This window comes from Lepidochelys kempii, chromosome 6 (assembly GCF_965140265.1).
Source record: "Lepidochelys kempii isolate rLepKem1 chromosome 6, rLepKem1.hap2, whole genome shotgun sequence".
NCBI lineage: Eukaryota > Metazoa > Chordata > Testudines > Cheloniidae > Lepidochelys > Lepidochelys kempii.
In genome coordinates, this window is record NC_133261.1 from 52,874,088 (window position 1) to 52,886,174 (window position 12,087).

At 38.3% G+C, this 12,087-nt stretch overlaps 1 protein-coding gene across 7 annotated transcripts in view; it reads right to left on the reverse strand.

The window, feature by feature from the left end:
* Positions 1-989: 989 nt before the first annotated feature.
* Positions 990-12,087, reverse strand: part of SLC1A2 (solute carrier family 1 member 2) — a 119,606-nt gene continuing 108,508 nt past the window's right edge. For 6 of the 7 annotated variants that reach the window (XM_073347976.1, XM_073347974.1, XM_073347973.1 and 3 more), the window contains one exon: positions 990-11,495. In XM_073347976.1, the coding sequence (XP_073204077.1) occupies positions 11,421-11,495 (75 nt within the window). In that variant the 3' untranslated portion in view covers positions 990-11,420. The remainder of the gene's footprint in view (positions 11,496-12,087) is intronic. The other variant, XR_012159391.1, reaches the window with a different exon arrangement.

A 12,087-nucleotide genomic window follows, 5' to 3' on the forward strand; every position in this document is an offset into this window, starting at 1 on the left:
TATCTTGGTATAACTCCACATTCTGCAGTGTGATATCAATAAAATAACACTCATGTTTCTTTACAGTTAATTACTATTTATGTACTACAAATATTGGGAGTATACAGCTCTGGATTGATATTTCTGATGCTTAGACAAATACAGATCCAACCTCTACAGTTTAGAATAGAAAGCCAATCAGATCATTCAATTTTATTCAAATTCATATCCAAGGAATGGTAAATAGTTCAGTAAGGGAGTACCAGCTAGCAGAGGTGACTAGCAATAAAAATTGATTGAGCACTCAAGTCACATGGCTTTTTTTCTGTGCCCTGCAACACACAGCAAGAAGGCCACAAAAGGATTCCTGGCACCAGGTGAGCACATTCGCACGAGCACACAACTTTCCACCAGTCAATCGTTTGTGCAAACAAAATATATCACTTGCATGAATGCTCCCTGAAACAACTCTAAAGGAGTCACGTCAAAGCGATCACAGCTCCGGTGACAATTTTGTCTTAGGCCTTTCTATAGCTCCATGGCTGTGGTACAGAGACATTCAATTAAAAGAGTAAAAATCACATTATTTTTTGCTCAAGGATTTTCAATGCTCCTGAGCCCTCCTAGATTTAGCAAACTGTAGTTGAATTGGGGGTTGTTTGTAGTGGCTGATCTCAGTCCACCGCCTACTAAACAGCTGCCCACATCATGAGAATCACCTTCACTATTAACATTAGCATCTTAACCACACCCCTTTGTTGGCCAAGCATTGGATTAAATGGGCATGGAGAGTGAAGTTCAACCATAAAGATGACGAGTCCAGAGCTGGATAAGATGCATTAGCAGGGCAGGGAGGAGCTTGCTACTACCACTGTGCTATATCTGTTCTGTGCATTACTGGAGTACTTCAGATTCAGTTTGGTATTCTTTAGTGGAAAGGAGGAATCCTTTAGTCTGTGGTTTCAACAAATGAATTGGTGTGCGTTATATACAAATATCAACCATGAGAATTACGAATCAACATTTATTGAAGATATATACATAAAAGGTACAACACTTAGTGAAATATTGTATTCACGGATTATTTCCAGTATATAAAGAATGTCCAGTTTGTTTTATACATGAAAGTTACAGAAATCAGTTCACACAGTAAGAAAGCATTTAAAGCAAATGGCTAAAGTATTACTGTAAGGAAGAGAAGTTCTGAATTACTTAGGCATTCCTACTACACTATAAAAGAAAGGGGGAGCCCAGAGTTAGTAGAAATTTTATCGTCTGCATCCATTAGTCTTCAAACAAAATGTGCTACAGATACTGTACAATACGTCACTTCAAGTCCCAGATAAACATTTACAATCGAAGGAAAAGATCAAGCTTCTTTTGTTTTGTTTCTTTTTACATGAAGGAGCCAAGCTAGTGAGTGGGCCTCTCTTGAGAGGAAGCACGTGAGGAAGCATGTAAGGCCTAGAAGTAAGCAGGGAAGACATGGAGTACTGTGGAACATTCAGTTTGAATGGAAACATAATACATCTCATAAGAAACCAGACATCCCCCACTGGTTGGGCCTGATTCTGAACTCATCCCAGTTTTACCCTGGTTTAACTCCATTGACTCTAATGGAGTTATTTTCAACTGTGAGGAGAATCAGGACCATTGTCTCCAGGAACTAATTGGCTTGGTGCATCTCTCCTGAGGTGTCTCAGATCCACTGAGCATCAGTTGCACTTCATAACACTTTCAGTTTTCAGTCCAGAAATGAGGATTTCTTCCTTATAAGCTCATGGACATGACTTATAGCACAGGTTTTACAATATCCCTGCCATTATATATTTGCCCTATATGCATTGTATGGATGTATAATTCTGCAAATCAAATAAGCATAAATGAACACCAAAGACCATTTTTTGTCTTTTTTGCATAACTGACATGCATTTGGTTTTGTGCTTAATTCTCAATATCTATTAATATCCTTATTTGATAATGGAAACAGCATTAGTCAATCCATTTACTTATGGTTCTATAAATCTTATGCAGATTGTTTCTACAGAGGAAATGAAATGAAGGTTCATGCTTTGCATTCCAGGGCACATAATAGAGTAAGCAGTCAAGCATGTGCTTCTGTTTAAGACTAAATGTCAGGCTTAGTCATGGTCTTCTGACTTTAGTTTCTTCACTGGAGTCTGCAGTCAATGAGTAACTGAAAGTGAGTCAGAGGAATCCTGAAACTCTGCTGTGTGAATATGGATTCCTTGTTGTAAGCTACACATATTGCCAAAGATAGACATGGTGCCGAGAGGGAGAGTAAAAGTTAATTTTTCCTTCTGACCATTGTGCTAATTTACACAGTGACTTACTAACCTTATGTTGCTACAATTCCAACATGTCAAGTGTACAAGAAGCATCTACTCCTAAACTAAATGAATCATGCACATGCACATTAATTCATAATGTATTAACTATTGCATTCACGGTGCAGCATATCCATACTGCAATCACTTTCACTGAGGGCCAGGGAATTTCAGATGCAATGCCAGTTAGATAGTTGAAAACTCACAACATATCTACGAGTGGGCTGTGTATAGGATTTGACCATTATCAAAACAAGATATGCATTGACATGTTGTTTATATACATAAACATACAAAGCCAGTTATCAAGCTATGGCAATTATTCAGTTAAATGTCTAAAATAAACACAACACAGACAACCAAACCAAAAACAACCAGAAAAGAGGTTTTCAAAACAGAGATCAAATTTTCTACTTTATCTCAATGCACATCAACAAACTAAATTACATGAAAATACAGCTACCTGTACTGTATGCACCATTTCACTGAAATTACACATAGATAGCTATGTTATCTACGCAAAATGGGGAGAGGCACTGATCATCATGCTTAAGCAATGAGTAAAAACTGGTATTTATAAGTATGCCATGCTTTGACAGCTATTAATACTTCAGCTACACACTACGCTACCTTCAACTCCAATTAAGAGAATACCTGATATGACTGATTTAAAAATATAAGGAGATTAAAAAATAAGGGCACATCAATACATAAATATATATCTTTTACCCACATAAACCTCAGGAGACTATCAGGGCCCTACAACAAATTTCTGAAAATGTATCTGCTTTGTGGACAGGTGGCATTTTCAATTCCATGTTCTTTTTTGTCTTGAATTGTAGGCCATGTGGTTGATTCACCACATAAGGAATTTTCCTTGATGTAATTTTTATTGTTGATTTTAACTAAGCAATTGACTGTAGTCATTTTTATTTACTAATTAAATATGCTTCATTAATTTCATGACCTTAAGTCCAACAGGTATTTGCCTACCAAGAATTGATTGTTATAAAAGAAAAATAAATCCCACTTGTCCTGGTCAAAAATATATGGTTTGTTTTTCTTATAAATGTTTAAGAAGGCAGGAGGTATTTCTACAGTGCTACCCTATTAAAGTGGTCCCATTGTTGTGTCATTGGTCCATTTACATGAAGGCAAAGCTAAGAGGCCAAATACTGAATTCTTTACCGAGGCCAAACTCATACAAGTTTTGCCTGAGTAAGATCGACTGAGTGGCTGATCCTTTACTCCTTGCACATGCAGCTCTCCAGCTCATAACCCAAGCGTTGTGGGTAAATCAGTTATTCAGGATCTGACCCCGAGAAACAACTAAGGATTTGGCCCAGGTAAAACCATGCCAAATGTCACACATAAGGGATGAGCAATCCATAAAATTGTCAATCTAGAAGATTGTTTAGGATATAATAATACAGTGTTCCATAGTGAACTGCAGCATTTAAGGACACCTCGAAATTCTTAATTCCTAATTGCATTTTGTGCTTTGCTTATAATTCATCACTAAATTGCTTTTCTTAGTTCATTAAACAAAATACAGGAAAAAAATATTAATCCTAAAATGTTGTTAGAAAACTGGTTTTGCTCTAAGGTATGGATCACCTGTAAGAATTTTTTCCCTTATCTTATATGGTCATATATAAAATATTATAAGAAAATATTTGTGTGTCTGTAAATTACAGATACTAAGTAATTTAGTTCCATCTACATTGTAGTTCTTTCTGGTTTCTGGAGAATAGGTACACACCCATAAAATCTGTATTAACGGCTGAATCAGTTTTGAGCATATCATATTTAACAAGTGTAATTACATGTGTAATTCTTTTCTCATGCATTCTATAAATTACAGTTCACACTAGAGTATTAACTGGATACATTAAGAAAGAAAGCAGGATAGGTAAGAAAGAAGTCTATAGATTTTTGTTGCAATATTCTTTAAGAAGGAAAGACAACCTGCAGTTCATGAGAAGTTACAAGCCTACATGAAGCCAAAAATGGAAATACTTGAATCTATAGTATTGACTGCAAAATCTGTTTGTAAATATGCTTTGCAAATGGTCTTCCAAAACTCTAGAAAAGAATGATACAAAAATCCCCATGAAGTATCCTATTTATGTACAAAGCACTACGCAGTAATTAGACCATCTAGGTTATGTGATGCTATCTATGAAACACAATTTTGTAAGTTTCCTCTCTACTTAAAGGTGTATGCCTCAGAGTATTTATTGAAAATATTGAAGACTCTGCTGTCTTTAGTTACGAAAATCACACTAGAAGCATTAAATACTCCAACAACGGCAGGTGACCGCTCTGTACAAGAACCTAGAATGACAAATACGTGATTTGGGGAAATAAACCAAAAAGCTGGGTGATGTCATAATATTATACCTCCCTACCTCTCTAAACCCTTCATTAGCACATTGGTGAGTGGCATCTTTAACTAGCAGAAAACCTATGTAGTGCCTCAACAGTATGCTTAAACAATGTTACCATATGGAGTTCAGAGTTTATAAAGGACCATGGCTTTAAATGCATCACTGCCATATCCATTAGGAACTGTAACTGTGGGTAGCAGAGAGCTGCCAGGTTTCAACTTATCAGATGAAGATGTCTCTTGGGTAGGAAGAAAGGCTGGGGGTTGGGTCTAAAGAGTCTTGTGTCACTAAACCCATGCATTCCACAGATAAACAAGTTCTCAGTGCCTTGGCATTAGTGAAAATTAGCAGCATTGTGGCTCATTACAGCAACAGATTTCAATTCAATACCAAACAAGAGCCTAGGAAGAAATAAGGGGAAGCAAAGGGTAACTATTAGTGTGGACCCAATTCTGCAGTCCTCTCTCTGGAACAGCTCCCATTGACTTTAGTGGAAGTTTTGCCTAAGTAATGCCAGGATGGCAGAGTCTGCCTGAGAACTGCAGTATTGGTCCCTGCATGTGTGTGTGTAGGGGTAATGGAAGATTACTGGAGAAGTGAAAAATATATGTTACAAAATATTGCTTCTAGTGAATATTGAGCAAGAATTTAACACTTGTGGAACACCATCTCAGGGCAAAGTTCAGCAAATTCGTTTCACATCTCCTCCTTATCCTCCCTTCCCTTTCTCAACCTTGCTGTGCAGGACAATTGCTTTTTGTAATGTCTGTAGCTATAATCTGTACGTCACTCTTCTGCAAGACAAAACTAGATAAAAGTCTTTTCTTCAACATCATCAGCATGACTGAAAAAGATCACTCTCAAACCTATGTTTTTTCAAAATATATTCTATGTGTAGCAGTAATTTCAACACAAGATGGCCTAAAAATTAATAATCATGCTACTGCAGCAGGAGCAGAATTGCTCCCTGGTGTAACTCCATTCAGATCAGTAGAGTTACACCAGAGAAGAATTTGTCCCAATGTGCTATATGCTTATGACAATAACCCACAAGGCAAATATTACAGTAATGGGCCAAGAATTCACAGTAATACGATCAGCTGTAGTCCTCTGGCTCAGTACAGTAGAATACTGCAGTGTATTTTTATAAGTTGCCTTTATTTATTATTCTGTGCTTCCTGGAGTAAAACCAAATGCAGTCAACAAAAATGGAACAAAAGGGACTTAATCTAATGAGAAGGAGATGTACTTTTAAATATTCATAATAGGGTTTTTCAGGCCTGGTACTGAAGCTCAAAGCCTTTCTAAAGGCATTCACAAGAGGCTGTGGAAGTCAGAGGGTAGATTGGCAACTGATGCTGTTTTCAGAAAATGGTTTGCTTTCCCAGCCTCATGCTGCTGTATGATGCCTGTTGTAGCAGCTCAGCAGCAATCAAAGAAAAGACAGGCAGTTGCTAGTGTAAATTAATTTGAGCTCTGTTGGGTTTTGCTGCCGCTTCTATTGTAAGACAAGTAGTTTGCTCTGCTAAACATCAGCATCCCTCAAAGTACCAACCCAAGGATTGATGATGGAAAACAAATCAGAACTCTCTGTTGCTCATAGATCTTTAAAAACCCGTAATGTTTGGAATTCTGTGTTCCCAGAGGTGTTGGCAGAGTCCACTTACTAGGATTCTAGACAAAAATGGACACTAGCTATATGTCGGGGTATAAACAGAGAAGAAACTTAATGAGAGTGGTCTGAATTCAGATGCAGAGGTTTAAACTCACTGCTGGGATGGGAAATTATTTCCCTTTATTGGCAGAGACCTTTTGGATGGGGGAGGCATCGTCAGCTAGAGAACCAAGAAAAGATAATTCACTGGGATCAGACGGAAGGAATTGCACAGTCTGTTTCCATTGGCTGAAGGAGGTGGGAGGGTCCACTGTTGGACCTTGACACTTCTTAGATTCTTCTATATTGCAAGAGTTTAAAAAGCTTTCAAAAGGTGACACAGACCATTCAATCAGTTTAATAAGAATCCATATTATTGTTTGTTGCTTACCTGCCAGCATTGCCAAAACAAGCTCCCACAATAGCCCTATTTATGAACAAATTAATCCCTCATTATTTTAGCTTAAAGCATTCATTGATTTTCTTCTGTCTCTGATGTTGTGGCCCATATTTTGGTCTTTGCAAGTGGAGGAAAGATGGTGTATTTATAATTATATATGACTGAGATTGCTATATGTACAGAAACTGAAAACAGACCATTTCAAATAAGACAGCATGGGCCTCAACATGAAATACAGGCTCTGATCCTGCTCCCACTGAAATCAGTGATGAAACCCCACCTGCTTTCCAACAATGCAGGACCAGGGCTAAAGTCTCCAGCTAGCACTAAGAACAGACAATGTATTAATAGCAACTTCTCTGGAATGGTGCAGGGTGAAAAATAACAATCCTTCTCCATCTTAAAATTAACAGGAGTTTTTAATGTATATAGTTGGGTTGATCAGGCTCTGTACAGGCTGCCAGGTGCTAAGTGCTTCTGGAAGGAAGCATACATCCTCAACTCCCAAAGGGAATTCAGAGTGGTCCGCAACTTGCAGGCTGTTTTCAAAGAAACAAAAATAGTCTCTCCGTTCTAAATGACAGGGGCCCCCCTTACTGTAATACTGTCTAATTGGCATAAATATAGGGGCATCTTAATGCATGAGACCTGTGTAAACTTGTTTTATACAAAGTGCTGGTGAAGTCTTTGTTTTTCTGGAGGAGGAGTACAGAAGAAGGAACACATTCAGAAGCAAACTGTTTCCCCAAGTTAACTATAATGTGCACTGGGTCTTGAAGACTAGCACCAGAACAAACCCTAACAGAGTCATGGCCCTCATTCAGCAAAGTTCTCAAGCAGGTGCTTAAATACAGTCCTATTCAGAAAAGCACGTGCTGCTAAATTTTAACCTAAGGATGCTTACCAGTATCCAGGCTTCCCATGTTCCACTGATGATGTCAGTGTTCTAGAGGGCACATATATATCCTACTTCTATAAGCAGCAGAGCAATAGCTAAGAGCAGAGCAAAGCAAATGACTGTAGAAGGGAACTTCAGTTCATATGGAAATAACTCCCAGCATGTGCTGCTTTATTCTGTGCACATCCTTGAGTTTTGCCATCCAAACAATGGGGAAATGAGTAAAGGAAGAAAACATTCTGAAGGCCACATGCAAAATAATGAGACTAAAGGAAGGTGTGACAGTGACAAGCATTATCCACTAAATGTGAAACTTGCATTAGCTCGAGTGGCCATTTCCTGGGTTTTTGTCTTGTTTGTTTAGTTACGCAGCAACCCAGCCTCATGTGGAATGAACAAATTACCAACTACAAGCCAAGTATGAGTTACATTTCCCCCCAAGAAAGCTTTTTGATGGTTAAATTCAGTACTGTGCCAGAGTAGCTACATGTTAAATATTACATGGGAGAATTCAGCCTGGCAGATAGCCAAATTGTTTCCCATAAGCAGCACATTTCTAAGTAGAAGAATAACATGATAATTATCTTTTGAAAGTTCCCTGAGTTACTGCAACTAACAAACTATAAAGTCTTAAAAGTCCTACAGTCTGCTTTTTTAGTCAAAACTAAAGCCCCAAATTTGCTCTCTGTACGTGGGTAGAGTTACTCTAGATTTTCACCTCCTCCTCCTCTAGTCCCATCTGAAGAATCACTTTTTAAAGGGAAATCTGGCCAAAGCCAGATAGTCCATAGGTGTAAGGAAGGATGTCTGAACCCCTGTTTCTCAATAGGTAACTGTGTGGAGCGGCTTAGTCACATGGTGCTGGCTCTCCTACCTGTTTTCAGCTATCATATTGCTTTAAAAGACAGCTAAAAATAGACTAAACACTTTCCTAATGTTACCTTTCTCTGTAAGCAGTTGGTGTAGCTGCCACAGGGAAGTTAGATTATTATGAATAGGGTGGAAGTGGTTTAGGAGATCACCTCTCTAAAATATGGGCCAGGCTATGAAAGTCTTTGAGAACCCAAGCTCAACACTACAACAAACACTATGTTCTAGTCTGGTACAATTTCAGGGTGATCATATGTCCCGTTTTGGCTGGGACAGGCCCTTTTTTAAGCCCTTTAAGCTCTTGGCTGTCCTAACTTTTTTAAAGGAGGCATTTATCCCGTTTGCTCTTGATGACTTGATCAGTTGGCACGAGCAAATGGGACAAATGCCCATTTTTGTCCAGAAAAAAAAAAGCAGGGTGTGGTGCAGAGAGGGTGAGCAGAGATGCCAGTCCCCGGTTGTGGTGGGAAGGCAGAGCTGGGGGGGAGACAACATTCCAGCATGGGGGGTGGGGCACCAAGGTTCCAGCATGGTCAATAGCCTTCTGAGTGAGCCCTCCTCCTCACAGGGTTCCAGCAAACAGCTTCCTGAGGGGGCCCCCGGAGGGCACCAATGATGGGGAACAGCCTTACGTGGCGGGGAGGGGGAAGGGGCTTCAGGTGAGCAGCTGGGGGTGTCCTGTTTTGTCTTTTGGAAATATGGTCACCCTATACAATTGCTACTTAGCTCTCAGTGACTTATGAGATGAGCCAACAGCCCAAATGTTAAATAGAGTTCATTTTAGAGAGTGTTAGAGCTTCTCTTGGGCAATTGATCCCTTTCTGTGGGGATCAGGGAAGTGAACTCTTCCTCAAATCCAGACTAGGTCCCTGATCCTGAGTTCTGCGTACCCACAATTTCCATTAAATATGTTGAACAAGATGGAACAGAATTCCATAGAATGGTACAAAAGACCTACAGAAAAGGACTAAATTCTCTATTAAATTCTTTAGGTTGTCAGAATAATGTCCATAGAACTCACAGTAATTTAATAGCTATTAAATTCATTAGGACTTTTCATTTAGTGAGACAGCAAGGGGATGTCAAAAGATCACTAATATTCCCAAGGAAAATACTGCACAGCTACAAATATTTGAATGGTGAATTTGTTGACTATAGGTTTGATTCTGCAAACCATTAAACAGGTGAGTAGTCCTTACAAGCAGGGCGGGGGCCCATAGTGACTTCAGTGGAATAGCTAACACGAATACAAATTAGCAAAACCAGACTGGATTATTGTTTAAACTCTACATTCATACATGTTGTTCCTGTTTACGTCCATGGTAGCATTGCACTATGCATGGACAGAGAGAAGCACATGTGCGTCATTTCCCATCTCACCTTGTAGGTAGGTTCATTATAAGCTCATAGGCTGGACAGCTCAGAGAACATTTTAAGAAACACTCACATCACAGAAGGTTTGTTCAGTGGGCAGGGTTTCCCGCAGCTACCTGGCTCAGCTTTGCTGTAAAACATTATTAATTTCATCATAGAGTTCACCTATGTCTTTACAAAAGTGAGACTGATTTTTAACAAGCACCTTTTAAACAACCTAAGAGAATGATTATTGCACCTCTACATCTTACAGATGAATGAGTTAGTTATACCGTGTCAACAAAACTCTGCCTTGTTCATTCATATGCCATGTGGACTAGAATCACTGCTTGTCTGACATCAAAGACATTTATACAAATTGTTGCTTCACAATAGAGAGATGGGGATTCAATTTATTGGACTGAATCCTGAAGTCCTGGTTTACTTTTCACTCAGTCCTAACTCTGGCAAAATTCCCATTGACTTCAATGCAAAATTTGACCAGGTAATGACTTCAAGATTTAGTTCATTGACTCAAATCTAAGACGTACTTGAGAAGAAAAAATAGTTATCACTTCAAATTAAGTGTCCTAAATATACATTTAGTTTAGCGTAGTTAATAAACCGACGCATGCTAAGCACCATTACATTTTAACACGCTATTAGATATAATTGCTCGATATTGAAAAAGAATGTTCAATAACCATTTGGGGACAGATTCTGGTGCTCTTCCTTAAGTTAAATAACACCATTCTCCTTGAATAGTTTCAGTGGGACTACATGGGCTGTAAGGTCCTATTTGATGTGAAGAGAGCATCAGAATCTGGCGCTATCTGAGAGAGGCCCAAAATCTGGCCCTTTGTATTTACTCCACTGATTTTAATGAAGTTATGCCTGGGATGAATTTTGCCCCCAAAATCTAAATGAAATATTTATTTGAGAAACTTAATTTAAAGCGTACCTGGTGAAGATAAAAATTCTGAGTCCCCCCCATGCCAGCTGCTAGTTATCAATAAAACTTATAGAAAACCTTTAGAGACACTTACAATAAATAGTGTAGTTACACAATGTTGACTGTACCAAAAGGTACACTGCAGTACGGATTTGTACATACATCACAAGAAGAGACACTGAGAACAATTTAAGGTTTATATGATACTATATGTTCATTACCCTGAGTCCCTGGAGAAAGCCATACCGGCTTTTTGATCTTTCCATTTTGCATCATCTACATTTTCTGCATTTTGAGCAAAAGGGAGAGGTTGGTGAGAATATATCTCTTAACTCAGAGTGTTCTCCAGTTGCATCCATTCAAACAGTAAAAGTGAGACAGATAGTTATGGATCACTGTTTGGCAAAAACACGGTAGCTACAATGACTTGATGAGATCATTGCTAAGTTTCAGTTAAATTAAATAAGCAGAAACTTTAGATGTTAAATAAATAGAGAAATATTCTTTAATCTTGATATCTTTTACCATAAGATAGCTTCAGGGGTTTATTAATGATGGAGATGGGACTCGCTTTCCTTAATTTTCAGGTTTCCAAGGCTCTTCCTCAACAACATTGAAGTCTGCAGATTTGCCATTGGTTGCCAGTGTCACCTGCAAGTAATTATCATTGACATCTAACTTAAAGGCCAAGGCACTTTGACAAGATAAGTTATGAGTTATATGGAGAAGCATGATATTTATAGGAATAACATACTCCATGTGTGAATATATATGTATTTTATATTTATTTATTCATAATTCACAGTGTCCCCAAAGTGTGGAGAGGTGCGGCGGGGGAGAGGACGGTAATTTTAATATTGGCTAGAAAACATTAGTGAACAATTTTATTTTCCCTTCACTGTTTGAAGTCGTATAGTTTTCATAAATATTTTGCACATATAGACAGTCCTGTCACTTTCAGATTTTTCCTAATTTGCAAGAAGAGTTTAACTTGAACTAAAAAATTTTCCTATAGAACTCATCTGCATTTCAGGACATCTACTTGAGGACATTGAGGAATGTGAAAGGGACAGAATGATAGAGAAATGTGGATACATATATACACACACATTACAAAAACTTCAAAGAAAATAGCAGAATAGTTGCTCCACAGACATGTTGTAAAGCATCTTTCATTGTGCCACTATTTCTACTCATGCATGTGAAAGGTTCAGTTACAATCAGGCCAAACAATTCTTATTAA